A 22,783-nucleotide genomic window follows, 5' to 3' on the forward strand; every position below is an offset into this window, starting at 1 on the left:
GGGGACGGGCACGTCTCTCATACTCAGGAGGAACCCGAGTCAAAGGAAGGCACACACCTGTGGGTAGAAAGCAAAAACGGACAAGACTGCGAGAGGTGTATGGAAGCTAGGCGAGGCCTCGGCCCAGCCATCTCGACCGAGACACCCAAGCCCGGAGACTTGTGTGCCAGGGGGAGTCAGATGCACTGCGCGACACTGTGCCGGCAGGTACACCCTCATCCACCTACGTGTGACCTAATTACAAAGTGCGGACTAGCGGCGGAGGTGGCCTCCAACCAGACTATCCCTGAACGCCCGTTCCTGCCACAATGATGCGAGAATCCCAAGCAATTCCAGTGCTGTCGCATCACGGAGGAGTAGGGGCCGTTTCCGATCTAGTGGAAGCCGCGGAGTAAAGAGGCAAGGAGTCCACCTTTTAGAAAATGTTTCCGGCAGCTAGGAGGCTCCTCCCGCGAGGACTGCGCCTGCGCCAGGCCCGCACCCGCACCCCGTAGGACCTAGTGCTAGAGGGCTAGTCCAGTTCCCCCGCTGCGATCACCTCGTTCGCCGGTACCGGGCCCGCCCTTTCCCCGGGACCCCACCCTTCTGAGGGACCGCGCCCTAAAACCGAAGTTGCCTCAGTCACCAGCCTGCTACCTCGCACCTCCGCCTTAGCCCCCGGTTCCCGCCCCCACTCAGATCTGGCCGCGGGCCAGGGCAGGCTCTGCAGTTGCGCAGCTCGCGCCTTTCTATCCTTCCGCACCCTGCCGCCTCCTGACGCCGGGCGTGACGTAACCACGCCGGCGGCCGCCATTACAGAGAGCCGAGCTCCGGGGGTAGAGCGAGAGGAGGTGGGCAGCGGCCTGTGGCCGAGCATTGAGGGGAGAGCCAGCGGGCCAGCGCTAGCGTCGAGCAGCCGCCAGTGACCACAGAAGTACTCCGGAAACCGGCGGCGGCCTGTGCGTGTGGCCCGTGTGCGGGCGGCGGCGCGGGAGTAGCGCGGAGCGGCAGCCGGTTCGGGCGGGTGTCATCATGGACGAGAAGGTGTTCACCAAGGAGCTGGACCAGTGGATCGAGCAGCTGAATGAGTGCAAGCAGCTCTCGGAGCCCCAGGTCAAGAGCCTTTGCGAGAAGGTGAGCTACTACTCGGCTGCGGGAGCCGCCGTGGACTGATCCCGCCAAGGAGGCGGTCGTGTGGAAGGTGCAACATGGCGGAGGCCGCGGGCTCCGGTCTTCCGAGCCTCTCAGACCTGTGTCCGGCGCGATGAGGCCCGCCGGTGATTCCGGAGCGACCCGGCGCCCCCTGCCTCTCGCGCGGAGATTGGTCGTCCCTGCTACTGCCGCCTAAAATGGCGCCTTTCCCCCAACTCTAAGGCTTCGGAGCCTCCCGGCCTTGGCGTCGGGCGGGGTGCTGTGGGAGCAGAGACCCTGGGTTAGGGACTGTTTTGAGATCCGGGTAAGAGGATTTGAGTTCTCGGTCATGGGAATGGAGCCTGGGACTCGACCGTGAGGTGGGGAAGAAAGAGGCTTTTTACTTGGATTCGGCACCGAGTCCTAGCTCCCAAGGGTCCCCCCAAAAGGCGAGCTTGCCTGCCAGACCACAGGACCCAGCTAAAGGTCATACAGCTTTCGTGCTCTCAGGGTGGTTTGTGCTAAACTCACCGAGCAGTCTTTTCCAGAGACTTTTTAAAGGTGCGTTTGTTTTAAGAATTTAAAAATAGAACCTAATTTTTACGAAAGTCGTGGTGGTAGTTACAGGGAGGAATATGCCTTATTTTTCATAGTTGCAAGAAATAGAGAATTTGGTGAGTCATACTATATAAGGAGTTTTAGGATTGGAAATCAAGTGTCAGTTGAATTTATGATTTATATGCTGACTCAAGTTGGGTAGTGTTGAAACCCTTATCCAAGCTTAACGTACTAGGCATTTTGCCATTTGTTTTTTAAATGAGCGACATAAACTGTAAAAGCAGCGAGTTTTTTTATACTGGCTCTTTGTTGGAAAAGTTCATTGTTTGTATTTTTGTGGCTTTAAGTAGTAATAGTAGTAATAACAATAGCTGTCGATTGAGCCTTTACTCTATTCCAGACTTTGTGCTTAGTGTTTACCTCACAGATGCTGAATATAGACTCTTGTGGTCCATTTAAAGTCCATTTTAATTTTCCTTTTGAAAATTAACTTTGCAGCATTTTGTTTTGATAAAGAATTGTGGAATATGTAAACATTTTGTATTAGTGAAAAGAGTTGTTAGAGAGCAATTACGCTGACTCGTTTGTGGTTTGATGTGAAAATTAGGTTCATTAGTTTGGTGTATATGCTCCTGAAACAGGCTTTTTGAGAAACTATGCTGTAAATTGCAATTTAAGGGAGCCAAATTCAGGCATATTTATCCCAAGCCAGAACAAAACTCTCCCAGTTGGTGAGGTGGCACATCATCTGTTAGAACTGCCTTTTAATGCTATCTTCTTGACCCTTAATTCTCTTGAATCAGATGAGGGTGGTGGTTGATTTAGAAGCAAGTTTAAAAAAATTATTTAGTGTACCTTATCAGGTCTTAATTTCTGGTACCATAAATGGTTATTTTAGTGACTTGTAGAGTTCAGTTCTTTACATAAAGATTTTGAGTCAGCCATTGGCTAGGTGACTGGTCATTTGTATAGAAAATATATAACTAGAGCCCTGGCTGATGTGGCTCAGTGGATTGAGGGCCCACCTGCGAACCAGAGAGTTGACTGTTCAATTCCCAGTCAGGGCACATGCCTGGGTTGTGCGCCAGGTCCCCAGTAGGGGGCATGCAAGAGGCAACCATACATAGATGTTTCTCTCCCTCTTTTTCTCCCTCCCTTACCTTTTCTCTAAAAATAAATAGAATTTTTTACATATAAAACTAGAGTTCCAGATGTTCCAGGGTCTCTTCTAATCTAAGCTTATACCATTTCATTTAAAATTAGTGCTTTGTGTTTACATATTGAAAACCTACTGGATATCCAAGATTATCTTCTCTTAGTGTGAGGAATGGAATCAGTGCAGAATAATCATATTTGTTCTCAAAGAGCCTGAATCTAGTTGGACATCATTAGTAAGTGGATCGTGAAGTAGAGGGCTGGAGACTGTAGAACAAGTACTGGATGCAGTGGTGGAGTGGCTAAAGTTTGGTACATATAGTCTTTGTAAAACTAGACATAGTGATTAATCAGTTTATGCTTAGATCTCCATTGCTCATCCAGTGTGTCCAGATTTTAGTTCTTAATAGTCAAAATTGGAAGTAATATTTGGAGTTAGGTTTTCAAGAAATGAATCCTTTGGGGAAATATCATCACATAGCCTTCCTGCTGTGTTTTAGCTTATATTGCAACTTTTTTTGATATTAATTTTCCAAACTAAATTAACTTGGCTGCTTTTTGGGTATGTGGTAGGAATTAGGGTACATGACTTGAAATGATCTGTTGTATGTACAAGTCTTTCTAGTAAAACAAAGTTTCACTGTTAATATTTGTATGACCAATAACACATCTGGTGAGAGCCACATTTTTAAAATCTTGATGGAAAATTTTCATTTGTACAGTGGTTTTCTTTTTTTGTTTTAAAAAAGATAATTTGTTGGAAATAGCTATTTGGTAATAGTTGATAATTTCTTTGATTGTGAGAAGGAATGCTAATTTTAAAGCCTTCTATATATCTGAAAATGCCTGATCTGAATGAAATATTTAAAGTTAAATACAATATTAAAGATTACCATAAGAGATTACTATAATTAAAAAATGCAGAGGTTATTATCATGGTATCCATCAACAATGAACAGTGTTAGGTGTTCAAATGCAGGGGACCCAAGTGTATATGTGTTTATAAACAGGGGTGAGCATGGTTTTTATGTTATTAATTAGTCAGGCTCCCTCCCCGCCCCCAACACCTGCCAAGATGTGATTAAGGTTTACAGCAAAGCTAAGGTTTGTGTGCAGTATACCTTGTCATTTGGTGGATTCTCATTTGTTGATTATTTAAAAATCTGTGGTTAGTGCAGTTTTGTCTCAGGCACAGTTCTGTAGTCAGTAGCATTACATCTGTGTAACGGGGCTGGTATGTTTCCCTGTACAGGTTGGAAGAAAATATTAGTGTCAACTTGCTTTTGCATTAACTACGGTAAACAGTCTTTTGTTATATGACTTCATCAGTGGTTTAATTTAGGTATGACTTTTGGCTTTGTGCTTTCAGGTCTTACCAAACTTGTGGAGAATGTTGTTTGATAGCCAGATTTTTTTCAGAGTAGTTCTTTAGGTATGCTGTTTTCCATTGCTGTACCAGTGCTATAAATAAAATGCAGTTATTAAGGCTTCACTTAGTTGTAACATTTCTTAAGTGAGTATGAGTAAAGCAAACCCCCTCTTTCTGATTGGATGGGCTGCAAATGTTTGGCCAAGGATAATTCCTTTATGAAGTGGGTCATAAGTTTTTGCTAGTCTGTGTATGTTTGATTTAAAACATTGTTTGGTTCATTTACATGAAGTAATTTGAATATTGAGAACAAACAGTTGGCAGAAAAGCATGATAGGGAATAATGTTGTGTTCACTATACTTTCACATGCACAATTGTCTGACAAGTTTATGGAACAGTTATTGTCCTCAGTTATAAATAGAAACCAGGGGCTCAGAAAGGTAAAATTATTGACTGCAGGGGCTCGATTGAAATTGACTTGGCTTGTGGATTCTGAGACCAATGTTAGCTTCACTTCACAGCCCCCCTTTTCCTTTCTAAGATAGTGTTAATAATGAAAGATGCGGGTGAATTGGGGCCAGATTGAATTGTAGAACCCAAAACTCCGTAAAATGAAGCACTAATTTTATTTTGATTGCTTGAAAGCTCCTTATTCCTACCATATACTGTTACTTCACTTTGTTCTAGAGGAGTAAACAAGAATTATTCTTCAATTTTGCATGTGGCTAACTGCATTTGCCCCTCAAATAAGATTAATGACATGAAAACCCAGTTTATTTTCTATGTATTCTCAGTGTAAATTATGATCCATAGGCTGAGCTCTGAAATACTCTAGTAAAGCATACCTGACATTTATATTGTTTATTACAGCTTGTAAAATGCCTTTCCTTTTATCCTCATAGCTTCCACAGTCAAAGCTGGTGGTGCCTGTATGTTTTATGATCTCCCGGGCAAGGAGCAGTAACAGTTTTGAGTTGACTTAATGAGGAAACACCAGAAAGCTGCACAGTCCTACTGTTTGCATATACAGGCTCCCCACCTCTCCCTTCGTTTCTCAGAGTCGAGAGTTCTGTGCCTGCGAACACTGGCAGAAGGGCTGAGGAGAAACTGCTGTTGTGGAAGGGGCGATGAACCCTGCCCGCGTGTGGGATAACGTTCGCATCACCAGTCTGGTGTTCCCTCTTTTTGTGACAGCAGACATTTCCCTGTCTCATTGTGATTCGTGTAGAGCGTTTGTTTCATTTAGAGGAGATATGCTAGGAAAACCAGGAGACTTGGGGTTTGGGTTGAAGTAACAGTGGGCAGGGGTCTTTTTGGAGGGTGCTGAGGAGAGAGAGGAAAAGTTTTGTGTGTCAGGAAAACCCTCCTCCATTTTTACTCTTTCTACTTTGATCTGGTTCTCTTATTTTCTTTATTCATTACACTTTTTTTCTTTATTCATTTCTCGTTACCATCCTCTTCTGAAAAAACCCTGAACTGCTACTCTCCTACGCAAGCGAGATCAGAATTGGAACAGAAGTAGAAAGGGGAACACTTTTCTTTTGTTGTTTTAAATGGCTTTTCTTTCAGCTTCAGAAGCAGAAGTAGTAGAAGAGGCCAAAGTAGAGAGTTCTGGCTTGCTAGTAAATGGCTAGGGTCTGAAAACCGTAAAATAGCAATCTGAGGTTTACAGCTTGGTTTCTTCACAGTACAAGTTACTGTTGCCTAGTGGTGTATTGGTAGTGTGGTTTGGAATGGAGGAACAGTGCAGTAACAGAAGTGTGTGTGTGTGTAACCTGTATGTGACCAGCTAGTTAGCACTATAGAGCAGAATTTTTTTACACTACTCTTTTGGGGGCTGAAAGAAGGTTAAGCAGCTTTGTTCTAGAGTGCCCCTGGGAAAGGTTGTTCACCAGCCAGAGTCATCGAGAGAGTGTAGTTGACGGAGGTTATCCAGTGTAATTGACACTGTAAACTGGGACACTGTACAATTTGTTTTTGGGATTCATTCAACCAAAATTTATTAAACCCTTATCACATGCATTACTACTTTTCAGTACGTAGCTTTGTCTAAATAGCATTATCATTCTTAGGGATTTGTTAGGTTATTTTGTTGTTGTTGTTTTGGTTATTTTGTATTCTTAATAGCAGGGTTCCAGGTTAGTCAAGAGGTTGAATTTGCAAACTCTAGGTGGAAAAGGTTTAGAATATTTGTGCTGGTGGCACTTGAGGGAATTTTATTTTTCTGTCACTCATCATTTGTAAAACTAGCAGTAATGCCCACCATCTATTTCGTTGACTCATTCTGACCTTATAAAAAGGCCTTCTGGGCCAAGTCACCTTTTACAGATGAGGGGGAAACAGGCCCAAAGGGATTGAATCTAGTTTGTGTTGGATTGCTGCGGTGAGGATTTTAAACAACTATGTATGTGACAACATTTCTTAGTTTAATAGGTTACCTTTTTTCCCTGTGCTGGAATGATTGGAAATGTTGAATTCATGCACATGTGTAGGTTGGTTGGTAAAGATTGAGGCCAGTCTGTTGCCTGAGAGACATATGGCTTTAAAGAAAACACTCGTTTATTTTGGTCAGAGGTGAAGACGATTATCTGAAGCATAATCATACAGATTTTAATCGTAGAAGACCAAATTGTTCATAAAACATAAGAGGCATCTGTTCTGTATAATTAATGAAAGACAAGTACTAGAAGAAAGATTTGATGATTGAAGAAAACACAAATTCATTTGCTTTCAGGGCTAATAATAAGCCCTACGTTATGTATCACACCAAAATGAAAATCTTGTCCTTTTCATTTGTCATAAATGTTCATTTGTCATAAACCATAATTTTTTGCTGAGTTATGAAAACCAAAGGAAGGCAGCAAAAAAACAAAGTGAAATTCTCTTAGGATATTGAAAAATGTATTTTTACTTGCAAATTTAATTATTTTGGTTTAAATTAAAAACTAAAAGTTTTAAAACATCTTCAATTATGTTTAAATTGGAAAGTAAAATTCAAAAATTGCCCTTTTTTCCCTAGCCTCTCTGACATCTTTATGGCTGTATTGGGGGAGATGTGCTCAACCGTGATTAGAGTATGAGATGTTAAATTTCCTTGAACTAGAGATGAGTGAACGTTAGAACTATAAATCAGATTTTTAGTAGAAAACTATATAAGAACATCATCCTACTCTCTCTGACTACTCAAAAGAATATGTGTGGACAATTGGTGTAAAAGGAGAGATAACTAGTAAATGAGCACAGAATGAAAAGTTTGAACTCCAAATGAGAAGTGCTGGTTAAAATCAGGAGCTAACATTTTATATCTGAAATAGCTTAGAGTGGGTACGTTTTTCCATTTATTATTGCATTACAGGTTGGGCATAATACAGATTCTGTGTGTATGTGCTAGAACTATTTTAATACAGTTATACATATTTGCTAAATACAGGGGGAAAGTTTATGCGTGTAGTAAATAACTTTTCCAGCTAACAGCTGCAAGCATAAACAATAATGATCTCAGTTTATAAATTTGTCGGGCCCAGAGCAATTGACCAGTGTCTCTTTACTGCTAGGCTTACTGCAGTAAATAACAGGCGAATTAGTGTCCTTTTTCCCTTTTCTCACTCTCCTTGTCCAGAGACATTTTGACATAATGTTGCAGTACAGCGTCTCCAGCCAAACATAATCTTCTAAGATATTTGGTTGTCCTGAATTTTACTTTCAATTATAATCTATGTAATCACAGAACCACCCCTGCAGAGGTGGAGTTCAAGGTTGTGTACAGTAACAGGAGGTCACAGTTTTGAAGTCTAGCAAAGGTTTAAAACCACAGGCATATCATTTGTGCAAGACACACTGATTGTCTCAGACCGAGTATTGACTCCTTATGAACATTTGAAAAATAAAGCAGTGCATCTAGGACAGTCAGTTGCACAATTCACAAAGCCCTGAGAAGTTTTTCCAGAGCCAACTAAAAATTGTTCATGAAACATGAGTAAGCTTGACACACTGAGTATTTTTTAAGATTCAATCAAGGATTGGCTAAATACCTCTGTAATACCTCTGCTTATGAAGGCTATGTCATTCTCTTCTTTCCCTTACAATTTACTTTTGTTTGTTCATTTTTGGTACTATTTGGTTGCACGTGGCTAGAATGCTTTGATGACTTTGCAGATCAGGAAATCAGTGATCTAAAACTATGACAGGATCTTATTAAGTATATTGGTTTGTCCATTTCAGGTTGCTGGTTGGTGGGTCCCTCTGTAAGACCTTCATTGTTCTTTGTTTGCCTCCCAGAACATTGATTAGAAGATGAGTCTGAGTGTTGTGCCATCTCTTGTAACTGATACATGGCTAAAACTGGAATGTCCAGCCCAGTATATTTAAAAATCGCCCACAAAAAAGAGATTCTTCACAAAACCTGGAATTGCCACAAAGATGTCTGATCTTTATAGTCGAAGCAGTAAGTAGTCTGGTTCTTACAGTCCAAGCAGTCAGTGATTGAGTTGAAAGTCAGTCTCAGAACTTCATATCCCTGGGTGGAAAGAGAAGCTGGGACTGATTGAAATGGCTGTGAGTATCGTATTGGTACCAATAGGCTGTGTGCGACCCCTGGTCCAGGAAGCTGTGATGCAGAGAGGTCAAATAAGATTCATTCACAGTCCATACCCCCAAAGTAGTACATTGAGCTGGTATGTTCTTGACTGTAACCTGAAGCCTGAGTTTAGGTTCTGGGGTATAAGCCATGCGTGCAAGGAAGAGGAGGTAAACAAGGGATCTGATCGTGGGGAGGTGGAAGCTGGACTTCAGAGAGAGACACGAGAGCCCTGCTGCTGAAAATGGCTGGGACTGGGGTGCCAGGGGGGTGAGTGCATTGGCCACTTGCTCCACTCTGAACTCCCTTCCCAAGCTGGACATGTCTTTGGCAGGTTTCACTTTGTTTTTACGTCCATTCTTTTGCTGCTGCCGATACTTAGCTTTTTTATTCTTTTTTTAAAGATTCTATTTATTTGTTTTTAGAGAGGGAGGAAAGAAGGGAGAAACAATGATCGGTTGTCTCCCTTACCTTACCAGGAACTCAACCTACAATTGAGAATAGAACCAGGAACCTTTCACTTTGCAGGACGGCACCAACCAGCTGAACCACACTGGTCAGGGCACTCCTTGGTTCTTAAATTGTCCCGGGATAGCCCATGAAGGGATGCGGCAAAGAAGTGGTCAGACTTACCCATTGACTGGGTAAGGCAGTTGCTTAAGATAAGACATCTTAAGGCACAAAGTCAGCCCAAATGGCAGGGTTGGAGGTATAGGATCCAGCGAGAAGGTCTTGCTTTGCCCTGGGTGGACAGATCCAGGGTCTTTGGTGTGAGGGTTCGGAGTGGTGGGACTAAGGACAAAGCAAACAGGTGCTGGTTCATTGCTCCAGAGGTGGCAGCAACCCTAACAAAAAGATGTGTAATCCAGTTGTGTGATACATAAGAAACTAAAAAAAATGTTCATATTGTTTGTTCTGTAATCCCACAATTGAGGATTTTCTGAAAGGAAACAATACATGTATACATCTGTTCAGGAGGATATTATATACAGCAATTTAAAATGATTACTGTAATGCTCTAGGATATTGGGTTAGTGAATATGAAAATTAGAACACAAGACACTGACCATTTGTAGACGTGAGGTCTGTGTGTAGGTAGACACTGGAAGAAATGAGAGTAGTTTTGTTGGTGTTGTACAATCAAGACAAACATATTCTTAAATGTTTTGCCACTAAAATAAACAATATCAACATCTTAATGGTTTTCATTCTTTTTATACGAAGGATTTTTCTGTAGTTGCAATTGTATTTTTAAATGTTTGCTAAATTAAAACTGCATAAAAGCCTTATATGTCTTTTCCTTTGATATAGATTAAATAGAAGTGATATCACTATTGTGTACCCTTAAGGAAATTAATATGTAAGTAGTTGGTAGATCTGTCGTTGGTTCATTTTTTTCCCCCTCTTTTATTTCCTTGAAAAATCTTGGCTTGGATGATCTGTGAGGTCAAATTTAAGTCTGCTTTGTTTGTGATTTCATGTTATGGTGGTTGGGAATGACGTATATCTAAGAATGTGAGGTCATCTAAGAGTGACCAAACAAATCTGTAAGGTTGTTTCACCGTTTCACCTTATACTTGATTGTTGCATAGTAAGTTGAAAAATAAAGTTGTATGATTTCTGAACCTGAACCCAGAATGCTGAGAGGATTTTGATAATAAATTAATCTTCCCAAAAGTAGCTTTGCTTCAAGTGACTCCGAATTGTTTGGATATTAGGATGCTATAAAATTTTAACCTCACATGGTTAGTTGGGATAAACTCTTATTAATGGAATAGCCTAATTCCGCTTTAGCCATGTTCCAGAAAGTTTTATATCAAGTATTTGTCCCTGTAATTCATTCATTTCAGTCTTTACCATTTGACTGAACTTAAGTAGGGTTCCAATAAATAAGAAATCAATATGATGCTAATTATGCTGTTTTTTAAAAGCTCGATCTTTGCTTATTTTCAAACTAGCTGAGACATTTGAAGGTCTAGAAAAAATGTTTTAGGGGAAGCAACAAAAAGTTTGGGTGGTGTGTTTTGCTCTTGTTTCTGTGCATAATTCAGGTGACATAGAGCTTTACATTATAGCAGTCAGAATACCAGAGTGAAAAGGTACTTATTAAAAATAAATCTCTAATCTTCTGACTTTGAAAATCTGGTTCTACCATTTACTTTTGAGTGTTAGACCAGAGCGTTGAAGTTGTGATGATCGATGGAGGCAGGCCTGGAGGCTCTGGAGAATACTCTTCAGAGGTCCCGTGAGGTGACCCATTGCCAGGTTCCTTGAGGTGCTTCTTGGATTTGCAAGGCCTGACCTTTCGTGATAGCACAGCTTCTGTCAGACCTCTTTGTATGTGATTAGTTTTCCTGATTGTAAACTAATCTTTAATAAGGACATCTGCAGCCTTTTTAGTATTCTGGTGTTCTGTGATGATGTATTTTGGGATAGTGGCCCTCTGGGAGCTGATGAGTTGAGACACCCCCCCCCCTCCAAAATGTATACTTAGAACTAGTTCTTTGTAAACATAAGTTTTTGTTGTTTATATATACTGTACTGCATCTGATACATACTACTGCTTTCTCCAGGATTTAATTATAATTGTTCTGGTCTGAAATTTGGTAGGAAGGGAAGAGAGCTTTGACTTTCCCAGGTGTAGCAGTTAAAACATTCACTTTGTAGCTACAGTGTCCTTTCCCTTTTGGAGGACAGTTTATTAGTGGCGACATAAAAAAAGTGCAAACTGCTGAACATACTAAAGTCCACTTATAATCTCTTCTTTCAGGAAACATGCCTGCGTATGTATGCAAGGGAGCAGATATTAGGCCATATGTTGCATCTGCTCTGTGGGTTGTCATCGGCTGTGGCCCCCCACCCATTATCATTCCTCAGGGACTACTGTACACCCACTGTGAGAAATTATCCAGGTCTATATATGTGCATTCTGAACTCCAAGATTTGCTTTTTCCCCAAGATACATTGTTAAAAAAACAAGCTGCTGAATGATATTGTTTCTAGTTTAAATACACAGTTATGTTTCCTTGGGCATATAATAGGTGTTAAAATGTGTAAACAAGGTTTCAAGAGGACATGCATCAGGATGCTATTGGTGGTTGCTTTAGGCCCACGTGGGGAATGAGATTGTGGAGGTGCCCAGTAACTTTCGCAAATTTCTTTGAAGTAGACCTGTCATTTCATTCAGAGCTATTTTCATTAGTGTGTAGTAGGTGCTAAAAACATTAGATGCGGTATTAGTGCCAAACAGAGTTAGTAACAGAGTCTGCCTAGTTAATTTATGCTTTTCAGTAGTAATAAATTAGGGGAGGCTGGAATTACATTAGAGGTGTAGATTATATGTATTTCTTTTTTAAAAGTATATTTTATTGATTATGCCATTACAGTTCTATTTCCCCCCCCTTCATTCCCGTCTATATGTATTTCTTAAGAAGTAATCTCTTTTTGAGACACAGTGGACTTTTTCTACATTAAAAGTGTTAGATCAGATTAATAATTAATTTTATATGTCAGTGGTTGGTGAGTGTGCTGAAATAGGCTCCCCAAAATGTTTGGAGACTTGAAAATAGTGCTTCTTAAACTTGACTGTACTTGAGAGCATTGGTATGGTATGGGGTGAGGAGGGGAGACTTTAAAAAATTTATTTGTGCTTGGATTCTGCTCCCAAATATCTTACTTGATTGGGAGAGGAGTAGCCTGGCCTGATTGATTGATTTTGGTTAAAAAGAACAAGTGAATTTTAATGTGTGGCTAAGGTTGCATACCACTGCCTTAAAATCATTCCTGTCATAACTTGGTTGTCACTTGAAATATAGTGAGCAAAGACTCATTAGCAACAATTCTGTGTGCTAATTTCATCCTGTGTTGCAGTGTTTTGCCTTTCCCTGACCAGCTGTGCATTCTGGAACACCATTCCATAATTTTGGTCACACACGGACAGGGTACTTACTCAATAAGTGTTCATTGAATATGTGAAGTAAAACACCTTTAACCCATCCTCAAGACAAATTTCTTTAGCCTTAATGGCTTAACTGAAATCTGGCTCTTTCTGAGCAAGTCATTAATGTACCTTCTCCAATAGCTCTCCCTGATGGGTAGGCACCTTCTCCAGCTACTCAAGGATAAAATTCTCTGTGTTTTTTGGGTTTCTGACCTCTACCTAGATATCTGGGCATCTTTCCTCACTGTTATTACTTGTTTCTTCATTCTCCAAAGAACTTGGGATCAATTTCCAGGCCTGCTGATGTCCTGGGAGATAACCACGGCTTTCCCTGAAGGTGACCTTGGTTTGAGTTCTTGATCCATTTGACAAATGTGCATGAAATGCCTTGTATATCTCAGGCATTGTTCCAGCAAGGTGCTATGTACGCAGTCATGAATAACATGAATCTGGTGAACATTTTAAAAGTGTTACTTTGATTGTTTACATGGAACATAGATTAAGGCAGGAAAATGGAACAGGGAGTTCATTGTGGGGTGAGATGATGGTGGCTTGGACCAGGGTAGTAGCAAAAAAGATGAAGCAGATGGATTTGAGATGTATTTCAGAAAGAGACTGGGCAAGATCTGTCTGGATTCGTCCATCAGTACTAGTGGCCTTTAAGTTCTCCCATCTCAGATGCACAACTACCTCCACAGTACTAAGTTCACTCATCAGATTTTCTGCCACTGGACCTGTGTTCTAATACCACTTTGATTAGACTCATTGCTCAGTCTGTATCCATGCTTCGTTCTCCCCCTTCTTTTCCTACTTGGGTGACCAACTGTCATGGTTTGCCTAGGGCAGCTGAGGCATTTCCAAAGATGCAGGACTTTCAGTGTTAAAATCAGGGTAGTTACTTACCCTGACCCCAGCCCAGACCACCCTCTTCTCTACTTCTGCGGGTTATGCTTCAGTCATGTTCATTTTTCCCTCAACTCCTAGGACAGCCTACATGTGGGCTGCCTGTATTGGACCTCCTCCCATTTAATACTTTTCATGCTCTTTCTGTATCTAATTCATTCTTTGGACTTCAGGCAGTTTTCCTAGCAGTCCCAGGGATTGTGATCCTGGAACACACACGGCTACTTGCTTCAGCTTGTCTTAGCACTTGGCCTTTTTCTTCTGTAATGATCATTTTTATTGTCTGCCTTTCCTGCTCTCCTCTGTGCTTTTTAGGCTGTCTGTTTGTTGTGATTGATATCTCATTTAAAGTGGCCTGCACCAGCTACTCTCTACCATTCTTTCATGGCATTTAACACAGTCTGTGCTTTGTTATGTAGTTACTTGTTTGTGTGCCCTCCCCCACCACCCTACTATAGCGTTGTTCACTAGACCTCCAGTGGCTAACGCAGGACCTGGTGCATAGTATCACTCAGGTAATTTGCAAATGAGTGATTATCTTCCAGTGCTCTCCACAGTTTCTGTCATAAAGTAAATGATCAGTGAATGAGTGAAATGATACTGAGAGATATATTATGTTATCCGTAAAAGTAATGTTTGAATTTGTGGTTAAGTCGAGCAAGACTAAGCAATTTCTCAGAACCTGGAATTTCAGAGTGCCAGCATTCAAAACTAAGGAACTAGATACCTGAATGTCTTGCTCCATTTTCATTGATCTTGGATGGCAGCTGATAGGTCTAAAAACCCTGATGCTGATGAGAGGAACAGGGAATATGCATCTTGATACACACTTTTTCTAAGAATCAGAGGAGAGAGAACCATTGAGTAGAATCTTGCCCCCCCTGTTTTAATGGGATCATAATTGCCTACAATTTCATCTTCTACTGAGCTCACCCCACAAGCTACATTAAGTGTAAATAAACATATGCTTGTTAATGTTGTTTAATGTCTGATGTATTGGTTTATTTTTTTCTCCACCTGTAGGCTAAAGAAATCCTGACAAAAGAATCTAACGTGCAAGAGGTGCGATGTCCGGTCACTGTCTGTGGAGACGTGCATGGACAGTTTCACGACCTCATGGAGCTGTTCAGAATCGGCGGCAAGTCACCAGACACAAACTACTTGTTTATGGGAGACTATGTGGACAGAGGGTACTATTCAGTTGAAACAGTTACTCTGCTCGTAGCTCTTAAGGTGATTTCAATTTTTATGTTTGGATATTTTAAACTGGGTAAAACTGTCTTCTTGGGTGTTCTTTTTCCCAGGGATTTGTGATTGCCTCCATCTGAATGTTAGGTTTTAGAGTGAAACTGCAAATTTAGGAATGCAAGTATTCGCATTTGGGGCTTATAGATTATAGGTATGTCTTCATTCTGGGTAAGGCAATGGTAAAAAAAGAAAAACGAAAAAGATATTCTTTAAGGAATGGCATAAGTCTGATTGTTTGAAAAAAATTAGAGGGCTAGTCAAATAGAAATTTTACATCAATAATTTGGGATATGGAGAGGTAATATAATTAGCTTTCTAGATATTTTTGACGAATTTTCAAGGGATAAAACACATCAGTTGTTGGAATATTTAGATCCTGTGACAGTAATTTTATTATTTCATTAGGGGTAGAAATTCAAGAGGAAAAGAGCTTTATTTTTGTGAGAACATAAAGTACAGCCTTGTTTTAATATCAGAAAAAGAATTGAACTAAATATCCAATAGTAAGTGAATACCTAAATTATGATTTATCTCGGTGGACTAGTTTGCAGTTATTAAACATGACATGATGGTCTAGAATAACAGAAATTATAATTAAAGAAAGTAAGTTGCTTTATACCAGTCATACGTTTGGCAAAAGTTCGAAGATCTGAAGGTGAAACACAAAATGGTAAATAGCTTTTAGTATGGTAGGCATCTGCCTTTCACGTAAAAGAAATAGTTTGACTTTACCTTTTTGGGGAGAAGATAAATAATATGCAGAATGGTAAAATGGTCAAAGACTTGTGATAGTATTGGAGAAGCAGTGAGATGTAGTTTTGACAAGAGCTGAATTTGAGGTAGTTAATATTGTGTATGTATTTGTGAAGCTGCTAGTCTGAGTCAGGAAAAGCGCTACAGACTATTTTTGGAGGTCATTATGCTCTGTATCTATAAAATAAAGGAGTTGGGTTAAATAGGGGAAAGTTTTTGCAGTGTCTTTAGGTATTAGGAAAGCAGCCTTACAAGCTAACCTGTACTTAAAGTCCAGGGTGAGTCCCAGTGCTCAAAGAAGGAGTGAATGTGGTACGTTTAAGAATTCATGTTCGAGGCTATTATGGGCTGAATTGTGCCACTACCACCCCCAAATTTCTTATGTTGAAAACTTCAGAACCTCAGAATGTGACTATATTTGGAAATAGGGCCTTTAAAGAGGTAATTAAAGGTAAAATGAGGTCATATGGAGGAGCCCTAATCCAATATGACTGGTGTCCTTAAAGAAGAAATTAGGACAGAGATGCAGAGGAAAGGTGATGAGAAGACTGTGGAGAAGTTGGGTGTGTACTAGCTAAGGAGAGAGGCCTTCAGGTGTAAGGAGGCCTTGAGTTGTAATGGAGTTGTAACCAACCTGCCAGCACTCTTTCAAACTGTGAGGAAATAAATTTCTGTTGGTTAAGCCACCCAGTCATTGGTGCTTGTTACGACAGCCCTGGACAACTATTGCACTGTGGGGGGAGGAAAGTGCAGCTCCTGGTGGAACAGTTGGGTATCCATTTGCAAACAAACAAACTTAGATACCTCATAGCATACAAATGGATCAGAATTGATCGTAAACCTAAATATGAGAGCTAAGGCTAGGAAACTTCCAGAATAAAACATAGGAGAAAAATCTTTAACTTGGGGTTAGGCATAAATTTCTTAGCTGTGATACCAAAGGCACAATCATATTTTAGGCACAAGTTAATTTTAAAAATTAATAAATTGGACTTCAGAATTAAGATTATTTTTTCTTTAGGAGACATCACTGAGAAAAAAGTATTTGTAGTCATGTATTTTTTTTTAAAGCTTTCAACTAAGATGACACATAATTTAAAAATGGACAGCCCTGGCTGGCGTAGCTCAGTGGATTGAGCACGGGCCTGCGAACCAGACGATCGCGGTTCGATTCCCAGTCAGGGCACATGCCTGGGTTGCAAGCCAGTTCCTTGCAGGCTAACTACCAGCAGGGGACGCACAAAAGGCAACAAAAGGCAACCATACATTGATGTTTCTCTCCCTCTCTCCTTCCCCTCTAAAGATAAATAAATAAATAAAATCTTAAAAAAAAATGGGCAAAGTATTTGGATAGTTCACCCAAGAATATATTTCAGTGCTCAGTGAGCATATGAAAAGATGCACAAAATCATTGATCATCAGGGAAATGCGAATCAGAGTCACAATCACAGCCAGTAGAATGTATCATCAATAAGGATGATAGTACTAAATGTCAGTGAATTTGCAGATATTAGAGCCTTCCTGCGTTGTTGCTGGGAGTGTATAACGGTCCAGCCACTTTGAAAAAGAGTTCAGCAGTTTCTTGAAAAGTTACACATGTCCCTGTTATATGACCCAGCAGTACACTCAGTAAGGAATGTACCCAAGAGAAACGAAAATATATGTTCTTGTAAAAACTTACATGCAAATATAAGTTTTGTACATTATTCATAATACCCCCCAAACTGCAAACAATCCAAGTGTTCATTTGACTGGAGATAAACAAAACGTGGTATAGCCATATAATGAAATACTGTGCAGAATAAAAAGGGAAACCACTGATCTATACACAGTGAGCCTCAAAAAATACTCTGCTAAGTTAAAGAAGCCAACCACAAAACAACTGCATGTTGTATGATTACATTTATGCGAAATTTCTAGAAAATGCAAGTCTCGCTAGAAAGTAAATCAGCGGTTGCTGAGAGTTGGGAGCAGCTTCAAATAGGCGTGAAGGGAAGGATCTTTTGGGAATAATGGGAAGGTTCTGAAACTGGATTGTGATGGTTGTTGCGTAACTATAAGTTTTACTAAAAAATCATTGAACTGGGAAAAATTTGTGAATGGAGTTGTATAGCTGATCATTATTCTTGGTGTAAGTTGGTGGTGGCAGGAGTTTGGTCTTAGGTTGACAGGTACTCAGTGGACAGACATCTGTAGGTGTGTGGTTTCAGTTCAGTAAGGGCTTGGATTTTTTTTTCCTTTCTATTTTTAAATAACAAAATTGGAACTCTGAATTTCCCAGGGGAAAGTTTGCTGAATTGTTGTTTGGTTTTTGAAGGTGCCAGCATTTTATGTTGTTTTCCATTTTGTTGTTGCAGGTTCGTTACCGTGAACGCATCACTATTCTTCGAGGGAATCATGAGAGCAGACAGATCACACAAGTATATGGTTTCTACGATGAGTGTTTAAGGAAGTACGGAAATGCAAATGTTTGGAAATATTTCACAGATCTTTTTGACTATCTTCCTCTCACTGCTTTGGTGGATGGACAGGTATGTAGATCTTGTTAAAACTTACATTGCTGATTATTTTCAGTATTCTGCTTTCTTAATGTTTAAGTGCCAGTAACTTACTTTTCCACCTTCACATCCCTCTCGGGCCTTTGTGAGGTGCCTTTGTATCAGGTCCTGACGTATATGTTGGGACCACGAGGATGAAAGATACAACCCATTCATCCTGTCACACTGTTTCTGAACACATCTGGGAGGTGCAGTTAAAGCAGTTCCAAGAACATTCTGTGAGAAGGAAGATAACAGTCTATGTTGAGGGTGACGTCAGAGAAACATTTTCTTGCAGGAACTAACTGGTTGTCGTGGAGACTGCATGACACAGCGATGGTTTATCAGGAAAAGGAGTACATTCCTTAGTTTAGAGTGAGCTGCAGAGACAAGCCTGGTTGTGGCAGAACACCAGTACCAGTGGGGACAAGTAAGGTGGGCCATCTTGTAGGTGAGGGTGACATGATAAACCACTCTCTTTCAGATCTTCTGTCTCCACGGCGGCCTCTCGCCATCCATAGATACACTGGACCACATCAGAGCACTCGATCGCCTACAAGAGGTTCCCCATGAGGTAAATGGCTTCCATTTGGTAATAAAGTCTTTTTAGCAAACCTCCTGAGAGAGGAAAAATTTAATTGTAACTTAATTCATTGTATGTTTTCTCTCATTTAATTCTCAAAAATGGCTGCATGTGGTATGAGCGCTCTTGTCCACCCTGTTCTTCAGAAGAAGCTGATATCAAAGAACCTGCCAGGATCACAACTGTTGTGGAACTGGGCTTAGGGGATGGGGTGTCTTTGGAGTCTCCTCTGCCTTGATTACCAGAATGAACTGCCTAATGCTGCAGTCTGCATGTTATAGGAAGATTGATTGGTTAAGGTGTATTGTGATTGGGGCTCAGCCTCTTGAAGAGGCTATTCCTCTTAAAGACATCTGAAAATAGTTTATACATTTGACACAGATGTTTGACGTTAACTGTAAAACCTTCTACTGTTTTCAGCAAACACCACTTAAAAAGTGTGGCTTAGCAGAGTGCTGCTTCTGATGAATTACTCATATGATGTATTAACCATTTTTGCAAGAGTCTTTAAAATTTGACTTGTTTTTTAGGGTCCAATGTGTGACTTGCTGTGGTCAGATCCAGATGACCGTGGTGGTTGGGGTATATCTCCTCGAGGAGCTGGTTACACCTTTGGGCAAGATATTTCTGAGACGTTTAATCATGCCAATGGCCTCACGTTGGTGTCCAGAGCGCACCAGCTGGTGATGGAGGTAAGCTCTGTTCTCTGAAACCTGGTTTGCTTTCTAGGCAAACTTAGTGAAGGAAGATATTAGGGAGTTTAAATGAATAGTATTACTGAGAACATTGCATGCATTCCTTCTGATGTTTGCCATTGTAGCCTGCACACTAGAATTAAAATCTCACGCTTTTGATCACAATGAGATTTGTAGTTACCACGGTTTTTTTGTTTGTTTGTTGGGACATTGGTTAGTCACATTATATAAGTTGTAAGTGTGCAGTTCTGTAATGTATCCTCTATGTGTTGCATTGTGTACTCGCCACCTAAAGTCTAGTCTCCTGTCACCATAAATTTGACAGACATTAAAGACCCAATAGTGCTTGGGATTTAAGAGTGGGAATGTAAGATTCAGTGGGCAGGAGAAAGGAGAATTTAATGTTTTATCCCAATTTTATTTTATATATTTAACACATATGTATGGAGGAGAGTTTGGGGAGAAGTAAACCAAAATAAGTAGTCCTTTGGATGATAGAATTACAGGTGATTTGAAAGAAGAAAACAGGAAAATGGGCTCAGATTCTTGGTATATAACATTGATTTAGCATATATGTAAAACTGGGGCCCTATTTAGATTAATTATAATATAGTTTTGTGATGATTATCAATAAAATCTGACTTTGCCAAAGATAAGGAAAGAAACTGGTGAGCAATAATTTAAAAGTAACTAATTCAATCAAATAGAGGGAGTGAAGCCGGAAATTCTAGAGGTCTCTCTCCTTTGTACCTGGTTGGTGACCAACTGGAGGGCGGCGGGGCCTTCACTGACCACTGAGGATAGGATGATTAAGCTGCGGTCGCCTCGGAGTGTGAGTCTGCTTGTTGGGAGCCACTGCAATGAAAGAAGCAGATCAGACACTGCTGTTTACAGAAGGCCTCACTTTTAAGAAGCATTTTATTCTTTAGTTATTGTGCTATTTGTTCTTGAGTTATGTAAAGTACAGAAAATTATTAAATTATCCAGAAACAGCACTGATAGTTTTCAAGTCTTAAGAGATTTTTTTCCCTCTCAAGTCACATTCAGTTATGTAAAAAGGGAGTCAAGTGAGTTTTTATGTCCTTTCTTTTTCTTGTAGGGATATAACTGGTGCCATGACCGGAATGTAGTAACGATTTTCAGTGCTCCAAACTATTGTTATCGTTGTGGTAACCAAGCTGCAATCATGGAACTTGATGATACTCTAAAATACTCTTTGTAAGTGTCTATACCTGAGTAGTTGTTTGCTATGACTATGGGAGAATTAAGAGTTGAAAAGCTCATGCTAAATCCATTCCAATTTGATTTTTAAGGTTTTTTTTGGAAACAGACCTATGTCTGGTATGTATTTTGAAATACATCAACAGAAACTTGTGATATATAGACCCAAATACGAATTATAACTTTTTAAAGATTTCAGTTATTTTTATAGATCGGGGAAGGGAGGGAGAAAGAGAGGGAGAAAAGCATCAGTGTGTGGTTGTTTCTCACATACCCCCAACTGGGAACCTGGCCTGCAACCCAGGCATATGTCCTGACTAGGAATCGAACTAGTGACCCTTTGGTTCACTGGCCAGCACTCAGTTCACTGAGCCACCAGCCAGGGCTGGATTATAACTTTTAAACCTATATCTTACTTATTTAGTAGAGCCTGTTTTTCAAATGATCTTACAAGGAAGTCCAGTATATAAAAGCACATCCTCTCTGGCTCAGGTTACCTTGGCTCTTTTGACAAGGCATTCAGCTAGAAGACCCTTATTAAATGCATAATGAGGCTACAGTTAGATCTCTGTTACAGCGAGGCAAGTTGAAATTGGATAGAAAAAAAAATGTGTAGAATTTTAAAGATTGTTGTCCTTGATTTTGATTGTCAGTACATTGATGTCTCAGAATCTAAATAAATTGCGTCTTGTTTTTCAGCTTGCAGTTTGACCCAGCACCTCGCAGGGGTGAGCCCCATGTTACTCGTCGTACCCCAGACTACTTCCTGTAATGACATTTTAAACTTGTACAGTATTGCCATGAACCATATATTGACCTAACGGAAATGGGAAGAGCAACAGTAACTCCAAAGTGTCAGAGAATAGTTAACATTCAAAAAAACTTGTTTTCACACGGACCAAAAGATGTGCCATATAAAAATACAAAGCCTCTTGTCATCAACAGCCGTGACCACTTTAGAATGAACCAGTTCATTGCATGCTGAAGCGACATTGTTGGTCAAGAAACCAGTTTCTGGCATAGCGTTATTTGTAGTTACTTTTGCTTTCTCTGAGAGACTGCAGATAATAAGATGTAAACATTAACACCTCGTGAATACAATTTAACTTCCATTTAGCTATAGCTTTACTCAGCATGACTGTAGATAAGGATAGCAACAATCATTGGAGCTTAATGAACATTTTTAAAAATAAGTACCAAGGCCTCCCCTCTACTTGTGAGTTTTGAAATTGTTCTGTTTATTTTCAGGGATACTGTTTAATTTAATTGTATGATTTGTCTGCACTCAAGTTTATTTCCCTTCTCAAATCTCAGCCTCATGTTGTTTTTTGTTATTGTCAGAACCTGGTGAGTTGTTTTGAACAGAACTGTTTTTTTTTCCCCCTACTGTAAGACGATGTTACTGCACAAGAGCACTGCAGTGTTTTTCATAATAAACTTGTGAACCAAGAACTGAGAAAGTCAAATTTTAATTGTATTAATGGGCAAGACTGGTGCTGTTTATTTAAAAGATACATAATTGATAAATTTTAGAATTTGTAGAATTCTAGGTAAAGAAAAATAAAAATCAAGGCCATTACATAATCTCTCTGGTAACTCCTTGGCATTCTTCAGATGAATTTCATGACTTAATTTGTAGTTCAGGTAGTACAATTTATCACATTGCCAGTGTATTCTTCGTGGGTTCTTCCTGCACATTAACTTGTCTGCAAGAAAGAAACCTGTGTGCTGCTTCAGTGAGACTGGACTGTAAAACCGTGTAACTTGAGATTTAAATTTTGGGAGTTTTGTTTTAATAAAATAGCATGTTTTGAGGTAGAGTTTAACAAACTAATGTGTCTATAAGTCAGTGCAATTTCTGGTTATAAATATAATACAGCTATGTATGTTATACAGACTCTTGAAGATGATTGACAGATTGGTGAGTTCTTAACAAATATTTCACTACATGTCATATGACCTAAAGTTAAATTTGTCTCCTAAGAGAGTGGTGAAAGCATTATCCTGTATTAAGTTCCTGAAGTGACCCTTGCTGAATCAAACAGGAAACTATTGCTGGATCATGGTTTAGTGCTGATGTGCGTTCACCAAGGACAAAGGTGGCTTTTGAAATGAAGGACAGTCCTAAGCACTT

At 40.1% G+C, this 22,783-nt stretch overlaps 1 protein-coding gene across 1 annotated transcript; it reads left to right on the top strand.

Annotated features, from left to right (window-relative positions):
- Window positions 1-754: 754 nt before the first annotated feature.
- PPP2CA (protein phosphatase 2 catalytic subunit alpha) lies at window positions 755-22,105 on the top strand. Its single transcript, XM_037050459.1, has 7 exons — window positions 755-1,113; window positions 14,636-14,845; window positions 17,971-18,144; window positions 18,635-18,724; window positions 19,264-19,425; window positions 20,528-20,646; window positions 21,349-22,105. Exons 1-7 carry the CDS (start codon window positions 1,012-1,014, stop codon window positions 21,419-21,421), a joined length of 930 nt encoding a protein of 309 aa, XP_036906354.1. The 5' UTR covers window positions 755-1,011; the 3' UTR covers window positions 21,422-22,105.
- The last annotated feature ends 678 nt before the right edge of the window (window positions 22,106-22,783 follow it).

This window comes from Sturnira hondurensis, unplaced genomic scaffold (genome assembly GCF_014824575.4).
Source record: "Sturnira hondurensis isolate 20B ecotype Veracruz unplaced genomic scaffold, ASM1482457v3 Scaffold0006805, whole genome shotgun sequence".
NCBI lineage: Eukaryota > Metazoa > Chordata > Mammalia > Chiroptera > Phyllostomidae > Sturnira > Sturnira hondurensis.